The sequence below is a fragment of the Chelonia mydas genome, chromosome 9, assembly GCF_015237465.2.
Source record: "Chelonia mydas isolate rCheMyd1 chromosome 9, rCheMyd1.pri.v2, whole genome shotgun sequence".
NCBI lineage: Eukaryota > Metazoa > Chordata > Testudines > Cheloniidae > Chelonia > Chelonia mydas.
The window spans coordinates 11,563,303-11,583,244 of NC_057855.1; the positions used below are offsets into that span (position 1 = coordinate 11,563,303).

General features: G+C 40.2%; 1 protein-coding gene and 1 long non-coding RNA gene across 8 annotated transcripts in view; one reads left to right on the forward strand and one right to left on the reverse strand.

The window, feature by feature from the left end:
- The first annotated feature begins 656 nt into the window (after positions 1-656).
- On the forward strand, positions 657-12,716 carry LOC119567098. Its single transcript, XR_005226839.2, has 2 exons — positions 657-2,182; positions 8,813-12,716. It is a non-coding gene; the product is annotated as an uncharacterized LOC119567098 (long non-coding RNA).
- Positions 11,883-19,942, reverse strand: part of PIK3CA (phosphatidylinositol-4,5-bisphosphate 3-kinase catalytic subunit alpha) — a 75,225-nt gene continuing 67,165 nt past the window's right edge. For all 7 annotated transcript variants that reach the window (XM_043521981.1, XM_043521983.1, XM_037909269.2 and 4 more), the window contains one exon: positions 11,883-19,122. In XM_043521981.1, the coding sequence (XP_043377916.1) occupies positions 18,852-19,122 (271 nt within the window). In that variant the 3' untranslated portion in view covers positions 11,883-18,851. The remainder of the gene's footprint in view (positions 19,123-19,942) is intronic.

The following is a 19,942-nucleotide window of genomic DNA, read 5'->3' on the forward strand; positions in this document are numbered from 1 at the left end:
ATTAGCTGAGGGTTTGTTCCACGACAATCTGTTGGATATTCACATTGTGTTATTCTTACATTCTCTCCTGGTGATGAGATACAGGTTCCTGTTCACACACCCAGCATATCCCCATATCACTCACATTCCCAGCATATCCCCTTTGAACACAGACAGCAGCTGCCTATCATGAAATGCTAATCAACATCAATGGCATTGTTTGATGTAATGGTATCAAAGCGTAGCCAAAATTAATCAAGATGGATCTTTGACTACACGTGCCCATTTTTTAATGCTGTCCATTTCTGATTTGGTAGCAAATGGAGGCCAGATATTGTGAGGCTGTACTGGAGTCTCTTTCCTTTCTCCAAAGGTATTTTCCTTATTTTCTTTTTCCTGTTCTCTCAGATATCACATGGGCAGGACTGTGTATCAAGGTGGATCCTTCAGTTCCTTTTTGTAGAGTGGGCCTATTTCTTTTTTTTAATTCAAAGGGTAAAACTCAGAGGTTCTCAAACTGGGGGTTGGGACCCCTCAGGGGGTCATGAGGTTATTACATGGGGACTAGCTGTTACCCTCCACCCCAAACCCCACTTTGCATCCAGCATTTATAATGGTGTTAAATATATAAAAAAGTGTTTTTAATTTATAAGGGGGGGGTCGCACTCAGAGGCTTGCTATTTGAAAGGGGTCACCAGTACAGTACAAAAGTTTGAGAACCACTGATATAACTGATTTTTTGGTCAGGGAAAGGTTTCACATTATCTACCTTTGCCTGTTTATTGACCTGAAAAAGGCTTTTGGGAACAAGTCAGTGTAAGGCTATGAAGGAGAATGAGGATGTGTACCTTCAGCCTCACTGTAGGAGTGAGTCAGGTGGGTATGTATTGTGACACAAAAGGGTCCACATGGCTAGCAACAAGTAATCAAGAGTCAGAGGTGGGAGGAAATGGAGAGAGGAAAGAGGGAGCCAGAAAAAAGCGGAACAGGAGGGAAGAGCCCGAGTGGACATTATGGAGATGAACGGAGGAACTCAGGAGAGGTGTATGGAGCGAGAAGGGGGAGCTTGGGAGGAGGTCATGCAGCAGGCTGGGGGAACCCGAGGCAGATCATGGAGCTGGATGGAAGATTCCAGGAGGAAATCACAGAGCAGGCTATGGGAGCCCCAGGGAAGATCATGGAGCTGGATGGAAGAGCCTGGGAGGAAGTCACAGAGCAAGCTGCGGCAGCCCGAGGGAAGATCATGGAGTTGAGTGGAAGAGCCCAGGCAGAGGTCACGGAGCAGGCTGGAGGAGCCCAAGAGAAGATCATGGAGCTGGATGGAAGAGCCTAAGAAGTGGTCACAGAGCAGACTGTGGGAGCCCAAGGGAAGATCATGGAGTTGGATGGAAGAGCCTGAATAGAGGTCATGGAGCAGGCTGGAGGAGACAAAGGGAAGATGATGGAGCTGGCTGTAGGAGCCCAGGCAGAGGTCACGGAGCAGGCTCGGGAAGGCCAGGAAGTGGGCATGAAGCTGGTGAAGGACCTGTTGGCAGTGGTTGCCACTTCTGCTCTTCCCCAAGATGAGAAGACAGAATTGGAGTTTGACACCCTGCAGTTTATGATGGGGGGTAATGTACACGTGGTCGGGCAATTGCAGAGCCAACACACAGTGGAAGAGTTTCAACAGGAAGTGTTTGCTAAGTTCCCCATACCAGCATTCCGTGTGACTAGCACAGTGGCCTGTAATCAAGTGACCAGCCGCAGGGCTGAGAGAGGCCTCTCACTCCATGAATTCGGCTGCTCCAGGCACCAGGACAGAATCTACTCACAGCTTATCTTCTTCCTGTGCAGAGCCGCCTCCTTGACACGCTGGGCTGGGCTAGACCGATTGCTGGAGATGCTACAGCAGCTGAAGAGATGTATCTAATTCCAGTGGCCCTGGTTGGGGTGATTGTGCAAGCAGACCCAGACCCAGAGCTGGATCTAGAGCAGGAGGTGAAGGCACTGCGGTGGCTGAAGTGCCTGCTGGATGGAGTCTTCTGTTGTGATTTGTTGCCAGGCCATGAGGGGACAGAGCAAGAGATGCAGGTTCAGGTGGCTGTCTACCAGTCAGGCTGGCCTCAGCGGGCTCTAGAGGTTAAGAGAGCAGCCTGCCAGGCAATACGAGCGGCCCTGAAGTTCTGAACAGGCAACATGTGAGGGTGCATCAGTATTACAATGGGTAAGTCTAAGCACAGAGCACATAAGGGGTATGGATCACAAGAGCTATATACGGGAGTTGGCTGAAGAAGAGAAGAGTTGGGTACAGGAGGCCTGGGAACAGAACAGAGATGGAAGAAATGAAATATGGAATTCTGGGTCTGGGGGAGTGGGACATAGTTACAATACATAGGAGTTGGAATTGGGGAAAATAGGAAGAGTATGGGCAAGTGGGGAAGAGTACACGGGAACTGGGGAGTGGACAGTGTTGCTGCACGTGGACAAAGCAGGCTCCGCAGGAGATGGAGCATGAATGCTTGTGACAGCCTCACTCCATGCTCCCTTCATCCAAGAGCTGGGTAGGGGGAATGGGAAACACTCATTGCACTTGGAATTGTGCCCAAAATTAAATGGAAGCCAGGCAAAGGTTGTTTTGAATATTTTGAGTGGAAACTTCAAAGCATTAATTTCATGTTAATGGAGCTCCATGCCTCAGTGTACCCTTCCCCCCAAATAAACTATCCTGTCAGTTTAATCACAAAGCATGCAATGGCTTCACTGCATTATATTTTGCATATTTTAGTCTACTGAGAGGATAAATGTATGTTATTCATAACTAGAGTACTTCAGGATGGCTTCTATATCTAATGTCATGTCTTTTGTGGGTAAAATGTAACTGCCTGAAGTCTGCAATTAACTCCTTTGTTTAGTTGCAAAGCACAATTTATCAGCTGAACGTTTCACTTTACCATCTTCTGTAGCTTGGCTCATATATTTTTCACACCTTTCAGAAAAAGCATAGAAAAGACCCAGCAAATTCAGACAGTTCATCCTGTTTTTTGCAGCTTTGAGGCTTATGACCCAGTTGTGGTTCGCCCATGGCAGGAGCTGATCTCTGTTCTAAATAGCTCTTTTAAAACAGTGAAAACTTATATATATCAATAGGTGTGTCTAATGTGAAATTCAATTTCATGGCAATGCATTGAACAGTACAATGTTTGCTTAACAAGCAGAAAGGCCATGCTATTTGCATGTGTGTAATTTGTGAAGTTATATGTGACTGACTGCTGCAAGAAAATATTAAACAGAAGGAATACAAATCCAAAACATGCACATTGTCAAACTGAAATGTTGGGCCTGTCCTGTAGTAGGTAACTTCCGGGTACTCTTCTGGCTCTGTCAATCTGTTTCTTCACTTCAGCAGGTGGGTATTGTAGTTGTAAGAACGCTTGATAGAGATCTTGTAGATGTTTGTCTCTGTCTGAGGGGTTGGAGCAAATGCGGTTGTATCGTAGAGCTTGGCTGTAGACAATGGATCGTGTGGTGTGGTCTGGATGAAAGCTGGAGGCATGTAGGTAGGCACAGCGGTCAGTAGGTTTCCGGTATAGGGTGGTGTTTATGTGACCATTGCTTATTAGCACTGTAGTGTCCAGGAAGTGGATCTCTTGTGTGGACTGGTCCAGGCTGAGGTTGATGGTGGGATGGAAATTGTTGAAATCATGGTTACCTACTATAGGACAGGCCCAACAAAGAAAATAACAGAACGCCACTAGCCATCACCTTCAGCCCCCAGCTAAAACCTCTCCAATGCATCATCAAGGATCTACAACCTATCCTGAAGGACGACCCATCACTCACACAAATCTTAGGAGTTAGGCCAGTCATTGCTTACAGACAGCCCCCCAACCTGAAGCAAATACCAGCAACCACACACCACACAACAAAACCACTAACCCAGGAACCTATCCTTGCAACAAAGCCCGCTGCCAACTGTGTTCACATATCTATTCGGGGGACACCATCATAGGGCCTAATCACATCAGCCACACTATCAGAGGCTCGTTCACCTGCACATCTACCAATGTCATATATGCCATCATGTGCCAGCAATGCCCCTCTGCCATGTACATTGGCCAAACTGGACAGTCTACGTAAAAGAATAAATGCACACAAATCTGACGTCAAAAATTAACATTCAAAAACCAGTCGGAGAACACTTCAGTCTCTTTGGTCACTCGATTACAGACGTAAAGGTGGCAATTCTTCAACAAAAAAACTTCAAAAACAGACTCCAAGGAGAGATTGCTGAATTGGAATTAATTTGCAAACTGGATACAATTAACTTAGGCTTGAATAAAGACTGGGAGTGGATGTGTCATTACACAAAGTAAAACTATTTCCCCTTGTTTATTTCCCTCCCTACTGTTCTTGTCAGCTGCTGGAAATGGCCCATCTTGATTATCACTACAAAAGGTTCCCCCCCACCAAACCCTTGCTCTCCTGCTGGTAATAGCTCACCTTTCCTGATCACTCTTGTTACAGTCTGTATGGTAACACCCATTGTTTCATGTTCTCTGTGTATATAAAATCTCCCCACTATATTTTCCACTGTATGCATCCGCTGGAGTGAGCTGTAGCTCACGAAAGCTTATGCTCTAATAAATTTGTTAGTCTCTAAGGTGCCACAAGTACTCTTTTTTTTTTTGGACTTTTAAACTCCCTTTATTCATCTGTGAATGTGAGAGAGAGAATTTCAGGTTGAAAAGTCAACCTTTAATACACACAGAAATGCACACATCTCCTTAGCTGCTCAGAGGGAGATTCCAATTACCCTCATCTTACCCCTAAGAGAGGAAATGGAAGGCAGTTCCCCATGTATTGTCTCAACCTAGCAGCAACACTTCTCTGCCTTCTGCTCCCTTGAGCTTTCTCGGTCTGGGACCTAGCAACACCACTTCTCTGACTCCTCCTTTCCACTGCTCTGGGACCATCTGTGAAGTCAGCTCCCAGGCTCTCACGCACAGCTTCCCCATGTGCACAGCCCTGAAAATCAGAGTATTGGAGGAGTTGCTCTTATCATCATGACAGCTTCTCCTGCACGTGCCAAAATCCTGCAGGAGGACTTGCAATCAATTCATGAGAGTTTAGCAGGGGGAACTGCCATCCAATCCCCCCCATCACTGTGTTTTGCACCCCCTCAGGCTTCCTCTGGCTCTCACATCCCCTTGCAACTGTAAATCTGCCTCTTGCTCAACCCACGACCCTGTTCCACCTGACTCACCCCATTCACAGTGGCTGTGCTAGTCCTCTCGGTCCCTGTGTCCCGTCTAGCCCCTTGAACCATAGAGTCGTGGCTAGTTTGCCTGTGGACATGGCTTCCTTCCATTCAATTAAACGGTGGGAGGTGGTAGCCAATTTTACTAAGGGCAGCCTACCTTTCATCTGCACACTAACTGTAGGGAAATGGTGGCCATCTTGCAGACTTCAGGCCCACTGACAGTAATAGGAAATGGTGGCCATTTTGTTTATGGGAAAATTTACAAGTTTAAAAATGGCTGATGATTGACCCTGGTGATAGTCTAAACAAAAAGAGCTGTCAGCCAGGCTTGCCGTGGTTTCCCTTGCTGCACACTGACACAACAGATATTCTAGGCTTCTGAGTGGCAATCCTGAAATCTTATTATATAGATACTAATGTTACAAGGTCACTAAGGTTAGATTGTAACCAATCTAAAAATTGCTACAATATCCACTGGATAGAAAGAGTGGAATAAGATGAGGTGGTGTTCTTCCAACTGCCAAAAAGCGATGGAGAGCACTGCTCATCCATGCCAGGGAGAGGAGCAGCAGCTGCTGCTGCTGTTAGCAGAACAGGCCCAATTTCAATTGAGTCCTATAAGTGCTACTTTTAATACAAATAATTAGGGCTGTCAATCAGTTAACTCACACGATTAACTCAAAATTAACTGTGATTAAAAGAATTGCAATTAATCAGTTTTTATCACATTGTTAAACAATAGAATACCAATTGAAATTTATTAAATATTTTTATAGCTTTTCTACATTTTCAAATATATTGATTTCAGTTACAACACAGAATACAGTGTACACTGCTCACTTTATAGTATTTTTCATTTTTACAGTGCAAATATTTGTAACAAAAGAAATAGTATTTTTCAGTTCACCTCATACATGTACTGTAGTTCAGTCTCTTTATCGTGAAAGTGCAACTTCCAAATATAGATTTGGGGGGGGAGGGGTCACATAACTGCACTCAAAAACAAAACAATGCAAAACTTCAGAGCCTAGAAGTCCACTCAGTCCTACTTCTCATTCAGCCATTCGCTAAGACAAGTTTGTTTACATTTATGGGAGCTAATGCTGCCCACTTCTTATTTACGTCACCAGAAAGTGAGAACAGGTGTTTGTGTGGGACTTTTGTAGCCGGCATTGCAAGGTATTTATGTGCCAGATATGCTAAACATTCATATGCCCCTTCATGCATCAACCACCATTCTAGAGGACATGTTTCCATGCTCCACCATTCTAGAGGACATGTTTCCATGCTGATGATGCTCGTTAAAAAAAAAAATCTGTTAATTAAATATGTGACTGAACTCCTTGGGGGAGAACTGCAGGTCTCCGGCTCTATTTTACCTGCATTCTGCCATGTATTTCATGTTCTAGCAGTCTCGGCTATGACTCAACATATGTTCATTTTAAGAACATTTTCGCTTCAGATTTGACAAAACGCAAAGAAGGTACCAATGTGAGATTTCTAAAGATAGCTACAGCACTTGACCCAAGGTTTAAGAACCTGAAGTGCCTTCCAAAATCTGACAGGGATGAGGTGTGGAGCTTGCTTTCAGAAATCTTAAAAGAGCAACACTCCGATGCGGAAACTACAGAACCTGAACCACTAAAAAAGAAAAATCAACCTTCTGCTGGTGGCATCTGACTCAGATGATGAAAATGAGCATGCGTCGGTCCGCACAGCTTTGGATTGCTATAGAGCAGAACCCGTCATCAGCATGGATGCATGTCCTCTGGAATGGTGATAGAAGCATGAAGGAATACATGAATCTTTCGTGCATCTGGCATGTAAATATCTTGCAATGCCAGCTGCAACAGTGCCATGAGAACACCCTGTTCTCACTTTCAGGTGACACTGTGAACAAGAAGCAGGCAGCATTATCTCCCGCAAATGTAAACAACTTGTTTGTCTGAGCGATTGGCTGAACAAGAAATAGGACTGAGTGGACTTGTAAGTTTTACATTGTTTTATTTTTGATTGCAGTTATTTTTTTTGTACATAATTCTACATTTGTAAGTTCAACTTTCATATGATAGAGATTGCACTACAGTGCTTGTACTAGGTGAATTGAAAAATACAATTTTGTTTTTTACAGTGCACATATTTGTAATAAAAATAGTGAGCACTGTACTCTTTGTATTGTTATAATTGAAATCAATATATTTGAAAATGTAGAAAACATCCAAAAATATTTAAATAAATGGTATTCTGTTGTTGTTTAACAGTACAATTAATCGCATGACAGTCCTACAAATAATGTTTCTGCTAAGTGCTATACAAATACATAGCAAGAGCCATTCCCTGCTCTGAGAGCTTACAGTCTAACTAGATGAGACAGACAACGGTGGGAGGGGAAAACAGAGGCACTCAGAGGTGAAGTGCTTTGCCCACAATCATACAAAAGGTCAGAAGCAGAACCAGGAATAGAACTTAGGTTTGCGCCCCAGTCTAGTGTCCTACCCATAGACACATGCTGTCCTGGTGCTCCCCCCTCTAGTTTACCCATTGGGAATAGTTCTTGTTTCTAATAATTAAATGTTAGTGGTGGTCCATCAGCATCAATATGCTAAATACAGAAGTATGTGTGTGTGTGTGTTTTTCCCCCCCAGGGCTAGGCACTTGGGGAAGCTGTTTGTGAGAGACTAGAGGGTGGGACTGAGCACATAGACTTGCCCTGCCACTGAGCCCTGACTTCATCTATGGCCCTAGTGCAGCGAGAGGGTCCTGGAGCAGTGGGTGCGGGGTGTCAGGAAGAGAAAGCTGGGGACAAGAGGAGGCAGAGAAATGTTGCTGCTGGGTCAAGACCGTAATAGAACTGCCTTCTATGTCCTATCTTAGGGGGTGATGTGAGGGGGGATGGATGGACAGACTCTCTCATTGTTTTTGAGCACACAAGGAGAACTGTGCTGTTATCTAGGTTGTTGATGAACAACAAAGTTTGGGCCTAATAACACAGCTGAAAACTCTTAGGGTGAAATCCTGGTCCTATTGAAATCAATGGGGAAAACTCCCAGATTGCTAAGATCAACAGAGACTTTCACCAAGTTTCTGATACGGTTTAAAAAAAAAAAAAAAAAAACCACCAGAGCAAACAATCTACCCAGGACATGTCTGTTTCTCGTTTAAAAAGATTTAAACTTTGATCATGTACTATACTAATAAAACACTGTGAACAAAGCAATCTACTGATGTACTTCATGATTTAGGCACTTTTATCTGCCATTATCAGGGTATAATTTAGAACCCAATTATTTCAGGTGCTCTGCACCCTCTGAGAGTTGCTAAGTGCCTCCCGTTAGGTTGAAAATGGAAATTCAAGGTGCTCAGCACATCTTAGGATTAGCCCTCCAAAGTGGGCCTGAATCAGCCCCACCTTGGGTGAAATCCTAGCCCTATTTAAGTAAATGGGAGGTTTGCTATTGATTTCATTTTTAATTTTGGAGCAAATTGTGTACTTCTTTCTGTATTAAGTCTGATTCATTACAGTTTTGTTATAAACTTGTTACTTTTATTAACTTGTAGATATCTTCTTTAAGATGCTGTCTCTTTTCTTTACAGCTTCTGTATTACGACTGAAAAGCTCAATTATCACTGGAAAATCAATTCCAATTTTGTCCCAGTTATCTGTGTGCATTTTTAATTTTGAAAACACTTATTGCTTAATATTTGTTGCAAAACAAAACCACTTTAGATATCTGCATTGTGACATCACATAAATATCTAATGTTAATTAAACAGGTGACTGAACTTCAGAGCCAAAGTGTGCTATAGCAAAATATGGAAGCTGGATGGCTCAATGAACGTTGTGTTTTGAATTATAGCTACTAAGCAGTGACATTTGGAAGATTTCCAAGTACCATAGCTTTCTCCTGGCCTGTAAATTGTGGAATGAGCCCAGTTTGCAACATTTATAGCTTAGATGAGTTTTTTTCACCCCAGCACTATCCCTATATTTGTTGGACTTGTCTTTGCAACTGAAATGGATTGTAGACTCATATGATCATTTTCACTTCTTTAGGATACAGGCCCCATGTTTCAAAAAAGCTTTATTCCATTCTTGTCTGCTTGATTTTTATACATAGAAATTTCCTGAGGTGATGAAAATACCAAAAGCATAAATGAATGGAATATTTTCTTTTTTTGGTTCAATTTTTATTGGGAATCCTCTATTAAAAGCAGCCATACTGGTCAGACCAATGGTCCATCTAGCCTAGTATCTTGTCTTTCAACAAGCTGCTTCATAGGGAATTAAAAGGGAAATTATAGAGTAATCCATCCTGTCATTCTCTCCAAGCTTCTGGCAGTTAGAGGCTAGGGATGCCCAGAGCATGGGGTTGTATCCCTGTCCATCTTGGCTAATAGCCATTGATGGACTTATCTGTCCATCCTCTATATTACACTGGGGAAGTAGCTAGGACTTACCATTATAGCAGGATCATAGCTCCTCCAGGAGCTAAGAAAGTGGGGGCTGTCATACTAATAATGATTAACCCTTTACTAAAATATTAATCATTTACTAACAATTTATAAATGGAACCTTACTCTGAAGTATGACCACTATTTGTATTCCAGTAGTCCCTAGAGGGGCTAATCAAAATGGGCATCATTGTGCCAGGCATTGCGAGATTAAAGTACTTTATGGATTTCTGTTTTAAAGCTTTAGCTTGCTTCTCGTGAGCAGAAGCTACAGCTGATGAAGGACAACCTCTGTTATGGAAGATGTCAGTCTATTTGGTGGTCACTGAATACCCAATGGCACTTTTAACAAGAGACAGGATGTTAACTATGGGATCCAGGCCAAATCCTTATTCTGATAAGTGCATTTTAACTATCTACATTCCAGCAACTGAATAGGATATTCTGCACCTCTTCTTCTCAAATATCATGCATAGTCACTCTAGGGTGAGAAACAGCTGCCTAGTTTCAACCCACAGGTGGCTGTATATGGATTTAAGTGTTCCATATTTTAGCCACATGATAGGGTGGGTTAAGTAATTCATGTATTTTAAAAGTTGCATAATTTATGCATTTGGTTGAGATCTTCAAAGACACTCAGGGGATTTGGACTCACTGGTCCTATTAAAATTAATAGGAATTGAATATCTAAATCCCTTATGCATCTTTGAAAAAAATCTCATTTAACTCAAGGTAGCCTTCTCTCTCTGCAAGGCCACAAAAGGGTCCTGGCCAACAGAACTGCTTTTCATTGGGCATGGCCAGGGCTGTATGTGCAGGGGGATACTCATTCTCTATAGAGCTCAGTTCTACCTGAGCTCTGAGAACAAGAAAAAAAGGTGAAGCTAGGCTGAGCGCATCATATGATAATGCCCTCCCCCCAAAAAAATCAATCACTGAGAGAGTTGCTGTCTTCCAACTCTGAACAAGGAACTAGGGAGGAAAAAAGAAAGCAGTAATACTGCTAAAGCTATTCTGGGACTTCCCCAGCCCTCCCTTCATGTCTAGCTTCCTGCTGTAGGTTAAAGAAAATAATACATAATCTCACATTTTGGACCTCTTATTTTTCTTTACAAGATGTTTTAAACAAATTAAACAGCAAATTATATATCCAGATGGGTCACTGGGTTCACCACTTGTTAAGGTCTGGTCATCATGTGACCTGGAGTAGGGTCTTGTCCAGTTGTTTCACTTAGATCATCAAATTCCTCAGAATTTAGATTACCGTTCAATAGGTTTAACATTTTAACAGGAATATCTCCCTTCACGAAGGCCATGATGTGAGCACTTTGCTACTAGGGTCATGCAGCAACTCAAACAAGCATGGAGATAGAAAACAAGTAGCACTGTCAGCTTTGTACAGAATCCCTTGATGAGCCTGAACCTTGTTATAGATTAGGCTGTGATCTCCCCTCAACCCTCCCCATCCTTTTTTTAAAATTCTTTTGATAGATCTCCCTTTGAAATATAACACACCTGCTATCGCTGCAAAGAAAAGGCTTACTTTACAAAAAATGAAACTCTACCTTTACAAGAGTCATCAGTAGGACTGGAGCCTTTCTGAATTCCACTGAGCCTAAGGAGCCTTTCTGATGTTCTTACTTCATCAGTGAATAAGTTCTCAAATTTGCTTTTCCCATTCTCAGAATTGGTCTTGCAGACATCACCAAGACCTTTCAAATAAGCCTCACATGATGTTGCTACAACATTCCTTTTAAGTGGCAGTTGTAGTGAAGAATTAGGAGAATTTTCAGAACATAATCAACACCTAAACATCTAAAGCCCTCTCAGAAACGGTTTGGTTGAAACACCTCAAATTTGGGCAAACGTCTGTCCTCTTGTCACAGACAACACATATATTTAAAGTACAAGTGACCTATTTTGAGGATAAAAATCAGACATAAATGGGAATCAAGTCTCAACTTTAACTATGGAGCGGCTATTGTCTCTTCCTAAATCCAAGCACAATGCAATTCTTATTTCTAAAAAAAAAATTTTTTTTTTGGATGAACAGGTGTACACATTTTCTCTGTAGCTCCTTTCTTCTTACTGTTTGGAATGCATCAGATGAAACCCAAAATGTGCTCTAAATCCACAGAAATTCCTTCAGTTCTAGAGCACTAACTCTTCCATGAATATGCATGTTTCAGAGTACAAAACTGTACCAACCATATTATTTTAAATTTACTTTTTAGTATATACATTAACACTCAAAAATGTGATGAAACACAAATACACATCATGATGAGATACAGACTGCAAAGTTAAATAAAAAGCAGACTTTTTACAGTTTCCGATGAACATAAACTACAATAAGTGCATAGGCCAAATATTTCCTATTTGAGTAGCACAGCAAAAAGGAAAAAAAATGAACATTTTAAAATGATACTGCAAGACTATATTCTCAATACAACAACACATGCATCTTGCTGTGTCTTAAATACTCTTTTGGCCCAATACTAAAATCCCCCCTTCCCCCCCCAGGTTGAACAATGTATTATACCACAGAACCTTTATCCATAGAATGACAAACTAATTACAGGGCAATATTTTTTCTCTAGCTAATAGTTATTTCAAAGGATAGGAATTGTCTCCATTTTAAGAGATTTCAAGTAAATACTTGGGGGTATCCATGTTCTCCTCTTGATGCAGGCACAATTTCCATTAGTTTTAAGGGAATAACATGTGGGAACCAAGAGCAGAATACACTCTCTTGGGCTCTATTCATCCAAAATTCTTGCAGCTGTGAGTACCAGTTATGAGGACAACATGAAATCTACTTTCAAAATTCCAAGCACAAGAGTCTTGGAAGTCAGTTTGTGGTCAAGTGTTCCATTCTTTACCAAATATGGAGGCATAGAATTCTTCCCCCTGTTGATGGGCACATAGGAAATATCGACCTCTTAAGTCAGTGGACTTTGACAGTCGTGCTCTGGATATTGACTTATCACTAGTAGGAAGGGGAAACTTTACAAGAAATTAAAGCAGTTTTGAGACCATGGTGGCCTTAAGGCAGAAAAAGATTAGACCTTTTCCACTAAAAATACAACATTAAGACAATTTTGGCCAGTTGATAATCTCGAGGAATCCAAGAAAATTAAAATCAAGCCTAGAGATGGATTACATGTATTTGCAGCTATGAAGAATCAGGTTTGGGCCCTCATGAGCTAGGAGAGCAGTACAGGCATATAATGATTATTAAAGATCAAGTCTTGCCCAACTTGTCTCTCCACAGCCTGAGTTATTCAATAAAACAGGGCTACTGGGTATGACCACGGATTGGATAATTTCAGATAGTGGGCAAGATTCTCAGATACTGTAAATCAGCATAGCTCCACTGAAATATGGTGCTACCATAATTTACATCAAATGGGGATTTGGGCCAGATTATTTAATAGGATCCATGAGACATGTGAATTATTTTTTTTTTTTAACTTATTACCTCTAACGAACACATTAGGGTGAAAATAAGGGCACTTAAAATGTAAGATGTGTTTTGAAGCATGTTTCAGCATCAAGTTTTGTGAGCACTGGCACAAGTGGTTGTGTTATAAAAACAAAATGAACTATCCCAAGTAACGTTCCCCTGGAGGAACCTCTTCTATCAAGATTTTGCCTAATTCCTGAACAAATGGTTTAAATTTGTAAACTAGATTTTGTTTTGTTTTTTAAAAAAAAGTTCTTTGTTTTGTATATACTCTTATTTTTGGCCCCAAGGGCTAACTGACATATCTCATGCCTTTAGAATTCTGTGCCCCAGGATACTCAGAATTCAGATGAATGTTCTACTCCCAATGCTATGTCAAGAGCACAGCCATCTTTTCCGAGATCAGATTTCATAAAGCACCCAACTGTCATCATGGAGTAGGGAGAGAAACTCTTCTTAAGAGGACAGAGCTTTCTTTAAACTAGTGAGCTGCAGAGATCCTTGAAGTCTTAAAAACAGAAGCAAAAAAAGATAAGCAAGACCACAGCACTCCTGAAATTGAGAACTGAATGAAGCTGGTTAATAGAAAACAAGTATTTAGAATTATAGGTGTTTTACCAGCCAATTAGTGTCACCAGCTTGCAATCAGGAACTTTCACAGGGCTAGTCTACACTTGGTATGCTATAGAGGCACAGTTGGGCCACTATAGAGCTTCAGTGTAGACATTACCTATGCTGACAGGAGGGATTCTCCTGTCAGTGTACGTACTCCATCTCCCTGAGAGGTGGTGCCTAAGAATTCTTCCGTCGACCTAGTGCTGTCTATGCTGGGGTTAGGTTGGCTTAACTATGCTGCTCAGGGGTGTGGATTTTTCACATCCCTGAATGAAATGGTTAAGATGACTCAATTTTCTAGTGTAGACCAGGCCTTAGCAAGAGAATAAATTAATTTTCATGTGTCACATGGACAGGCAAACAAAGACTGGAGAACCTTTTTCCAATGAAGGGCCTAATTCTGATAGCTCATATGCTGCTGTGAATTAAGAGTAACTCCACTGAAATCAGAGTTATACCAGTGTAAAGTGACATCAGAATTACTGGAAGCCCAAAGTCTCTACTAGGTCCAGCTCTTGCACACAAACAAAAGGTTTCTACACCTAGGCTCAATTTCTGATTAGTTTGTCTGATCAGTGGAGACCTAAAAACATGACATCTGCAGAGTGCAAAACATTTTGGACAGATAGAGCCTTATATAAATGGAGACAACTTTGACCAAAGAAAAAATAAATACAAATTCACTATTGTTATGAAATATATTGCAACAGTAATTGGGCTTCAATCATCTGCCACACAGTGTCCACAGCTGTATAGTATTTGTATAAAAAGTGTGGTTCTTCATTCAAGTAAAACCTTAAAAAAATGAAATATGGAAGTTGTATTTTTAAACAAAAAACCTTAGAAGCAGCATATCACAATCCTCTCCAATACCATAGAGTTTTCTTTAAATTGAAGCATTCTAAAGATGTCTGACCTCACAATACATCATAATTTCAAGTGGCTTTTTTGTTTTTAAACTGGTCCAGCCCAGGTCTGTAACCTGTACAGACATGAAAAACAGGAGGAAATCACAATTATTGTTCAGCGCAAATATTGAGCATGTCAGTTATAAAATGACAAAGCAAATAAAATGTCCCCAAAATTAACAAAGACGGGCTACTGACCACTATGGGGCTTAGATGGCTTTACATTTAAAAAAAAAAAAAATAACCAGAGGTCATCATATACAAAGTTCTTTACATGCTGCATAATTCTGACAGTGCCCTTAATATCTAGGCTTTTTATATTTTTTCCACAAGATGCCAAACCACTTACAGTTTTGGTTTTGTTTAAATGCTTTTTATGAAATTAAATTATACTGATAGATGGTATTTTACCCATGAAGAAACTACTGATGCACTTCTTAAGAACAGAAAAGTATGCATATGTAAGTCAGTACAGGAGTTTCTTCTGCAACTTTTTGGAAAACAAATATATTTCAAGAAAAAAAAAAAGCAGCAGCCTGTTTTGTCATTAAAACAAATGTAAGTTTCACAGTTGGAAAAAAAATTAGTTACATTGTTTTACAATTCAATACATATTCCCTAAGTCACTTTTTTCTAATGGCTCTGTAATAAAGTGTAAGGACAAATCCTGGGCTCCTGGCTCTGATCAGACTCCTACTACTATTGGCTTCTATGGGAGTTTTGCTGGAGCAAGATGCTTAGATTCAGTCCAAGCACAAAATCAACTACTTTAGTGTTTGCACAGCTGGTATTCAGAACAAAGGGAACATTTTCAGACCTCTATTCAGGTTAAATGTCAACTGTAAAAAAAGCTATTTAAAAAAATCAAATTCCAAACAGTCTCTAACAAAATCTACAGCTCAGTCACCAATGCATTCATGATCCTTTTTCTGTAGCTGAGATAGTGGGTTTAATTCTCTCACACACACCAGTCTAAGTTAGGAGTAACCCCATTAAAGTCAATGGACTCATATCTGTATAAAACTGGAGAATACCACTTAGTATATTTAGGGTCAACTTTTTTTCTTTAAATATACTCTCTTGTTACTATGAACAACTGTTTCAAGCCCCACATCTCCATCCATTATCTTCCCATACTTCCATTTTCTTTGTTTAATTCTAGTTACCCCAAGCCCTATTATACCTGGGTTGGCTACTCAGTTTGCTTTCTTCTAGCATGCACATAAGAACTCTTTTATAGCTTGTGCAGTGGTTGGTTGCTGTAGCTCTTGAAGATATTGGGCCTGATTCTTCACAGCCCTGCAACAGGTGCACAGTGGGTACAAACACTACCATTCTAATATGGCAGCATTTAACACAAGGTGCAAAATATGGAGAATCAGGCCCATAAGATCCAATAAGTTTAAGGACCTTTTAATTCGGGTCCTAAAAGGCATCTCTCTACAGGGCAATATGTTGGCTCAATACAAGAGGAATCATAAGGATAATTAATGTAGCACTTAATGTGGCACTTGAGTAACACACATCTCTGTTAAACCATGAATTACAGCGCTCAGGGTTTCAGATTTGTATCATTTAACTGAATTTCTTTCTGTAACTAATTCCCAATTTTAAAAACTCTAGAACATTAGAAGGGGTTGACTGTAGACTAATAATAAATACAATAAGGGTAGTTATGTTTAGTAACTACAACTGAGTGAAAACATTCACATCTGAGCAAAGGGACATATGAATTCTGCTGGATTGCTCTAAAATGTTCAGTAGAGATAAGACTAGCCATATTTCCCCACTCAAATCTTAGTATTTCTTTATATTTTTCATGAAGTGTTTTACCACATGATTTAGTACCTGTGTGTTCAATAACTAACTGTAGGAATCAAATGACTACAAAATTGTCTTAAAAGACCAAATAAAAGCCTTGGCTTTACAATCCCCAATTCACTGCTATCCATGTCTTCTATAATATAATTGATTGCACATTTTTAAAGTATTACAATTTGCTAAATGAATCCAACCACTCAATACTTCATAAATACAGCCTGTACAAAGTACAGTTTATTTATAAAGTTATATTCTAATACCAACTGTCAGCACATTTATATTACATCTGGTATTGCACTTTTTTTGAGTGGCACCGACACATACGTGTCTGTCTGTGTGCATGCATGTGAATAAACCCATCCGCCTCAAACTCCTGGACTTTTGGAATTCACTTCAAATGCTGTGAATCTAACAAGTTTAAAACACTGGAGTAAATATCATCCTCAGAATCCTGGGTTTAGCAAGTTATTGTCAAAAATATTTAAGAGTTTATAAAAAAGTGTTTCAGAATAGCAAGTTCTGCCTGCAGCTGTGCATAAGGACAATCTAAGAACCTCTGGTAGTCTTGATACTTGCAAAAACTGGTGCCCAACAGTTAGATTTTTCTCTCACTTACATTCTCACACAGAGCATACAAGAAAGCCAGAGTGCATGTGCAAGAGCATGCATGCTATAAAATATTTGTTTGGCAGCTCTATATGCTGTGAGCTTTCCGAAGTGTTTGCTATAAGTAGCTGGTGATCATTTTGAAAATCCAAACTTATTTCTCATGTGTTGGTTATAGGGATTAAGCAGCTGCTTTCAAAGGAGCAGGAAAGAAGAGAAAGAGAGAGAAAAGGTGGACCCAGAGGCTGAGAGTTTAACCATACATTCCTTGAACAGCCAGCGTATCACTTAGGCCCTGTTTACACTTACCAGTAGATTGGCAATGCTGCGATTGATACAGCGGTGCTGATTTAGTGGGTCTGGTGAAGACCCACGAAGTCGATGGCAGAGCGCTCTCCCATCGACTCCTGTATTCCAGCTCCCTGAGAAGAGCAAAGTAAGTCGGCGGGAGGGCATCTCCCATCAACATAGCATGGTGTAGACACCGTGGTAAGTCGACCTAAGCTATGTCAATTTCAGTTACGTTATTCACATAACTAAAGTAGCGTAACATATGTCAATTTACCATGGTATTGTAGACCAGCCCAAAGTAATGTTAAGAATATTGCCTGAGATTCTTTGAAGAAACTTGGGCCAAGTTCACCTGTGGCACAAGTGGGTATATCTCCCACTGATTTCAGTGGTACTTGTATACTCTTTCACCAGGGTTGAATTTGGTCCTATGATTACAACTGAACACCATCAGTGACATGATGGACAATGAGAGTCTTGGACAGAGAGAACTGGGTTGCAAAATTAAATGAGTGAATATGGGACAAATCATGTAAATAAAGAAAATATATTAATAGTTCCTATTATATAAATAGCCTTTATAAAAATAATCTTTCAATAATTTTAATAACTAACCTTTTGCTAGGCTCTGGAAAACATGTGTGAAAAAATCTATTGTGTTCAGATTAGATTAAATCAAATCCCAAAGTGAACACTACAATGTTTTGTTGCACTAAACCCTATCCTGCCCATTCAATTTCTAAGCCAGCCATTTGGGATGGTGGGGACCAGAGTTTCTTCATGAAGCTATAAATTGCATCCCTACAAATACTGTCCAGGAGAATACCATATAGTAGGCTTATTTCCTACTTCTTTCAAAATGGTGCAGATGATGACAGACCCAGAAGTCAAAGGTTCAATTAAAACCAAAATATATTATGCCTATGACTAAATTTAAAGGAACTGTCCCCTCACTTTAATCTTTTAGATCTTTGAGCTGAAATTGAAGGAGTTTTCAACACCATACCTACTATTTAAATAGCCATGAAAACACTAAGTTTTCTTCCTTTTCAAGTCTTTGAAACCCTACATAATCTTTAAAGTGATACTAGACCTACTGTAATATGTAATGGACTATTTTTGATGATAGCATGTTTTCCTTTTCCCAAATTATCCAAATTAAAAGCAAACAAAAAAACTCCTGCCAATCTTTCAAGTTTACCTTTTTGGGCTTAAGGCATAATATGAAATTGCACATCACACGAAAGCTTAATTTTGAAGTGTACAGTTTAGTGCTATCTGAAACCCTGTTTTTTTTACATTATTTTTGAAAAATGACTGAATATTTCATCTCTGCTCTTGCTGTAAATTCTAATGCCATCATCTGTGGTTTGTGCAATTCCTATGCAACCAGTCTTTGCTGCTGACAAGTATTAACAGTGCAGTGTAGCACCCATAAGTGGGCGATGAGTTTTTTAAATTCTTCACTTTCATTTCAGTTCAAGGCATGTTGCTTTATTGTGTGGAAAATCCAGTCCATTTTTGTTGTCCAGCCACCATGATGAGCATCATTCATCTGCTTCATGAAATATTCTAGAGCTTCTTGTTCACTTTTGTCCAGTGCAAGCGTCTTTCGAATGTACGCAATATCATCAAAAGACTGTAATTCTGGCATTCCTGAGCCAAGCATCATGGAGAAGAGATTTATGAAGAGATTGGCATGCTGCCGAATTGCTAAGTAAGCCTTATAACACATCTCCTGAAACCTTGAAAAGAAAGACAAGAGTTGGTTGGTTCAAGATACTGGATCCACCACTTTCATTTTTTGGAGGCAACAGAAGGAGAGAGGCAGAGCGTGTCTTCACCAGACACGCTATGGTGGTGTGTCTATATCGGTGCAGCTGAGCCAATACAGCGCTGTAGTGTAGATTTTCCCTTAGATTAGGTTCATTTTCAAGTCATTTTTCAGTGACTAATTGATACCAGGTAAATTGGAGACAGGCCTTCGCTTCTAAATCCCTGTTTTCAGTTCATAAGCTTTCTCAAAAGGTGAATTATTTAGGAACATTTAAGGAAATTCACTGAGACATTTGAATTATGCAAGTCTAAAAAGAATACGTTTTAAGCATTGAAACAAAATTGCTCATGACCAGCAAAATTAATCAAGGTTAGTTGTAGTTCTAACATTTGAGTAAAATTACATTTTTAATCCAGTAACCCTAAGTGGTTATGTATGTGCCTGATCCAGCAAAGTCAGTAGGAGTAGTGGATCAGCACCTTGAAGGATCAGGCCCACAGGACTTGAGTGCCGAGAACCATAAAAGATCTATCCTGGGTGGACAATTTGAAAGAGATGTGTGTCCCCACAACTGAATTAATGTAAAACTGTATGCCTGCAGTATGTTTCTTTGTTACATTAAGCTCTACATGTACCTATACAGGGTCTTACAGCACATAGCTTGATTCAAGTCAAAGGCCAGAGTATTAAAGATCATTGGTTCTTTATTATATCTAGGACAGAGATTTTGCTACAAGATATACCCAAATATATTTTATCAGTTTTTGTATATTTTCATTTATGTGAAA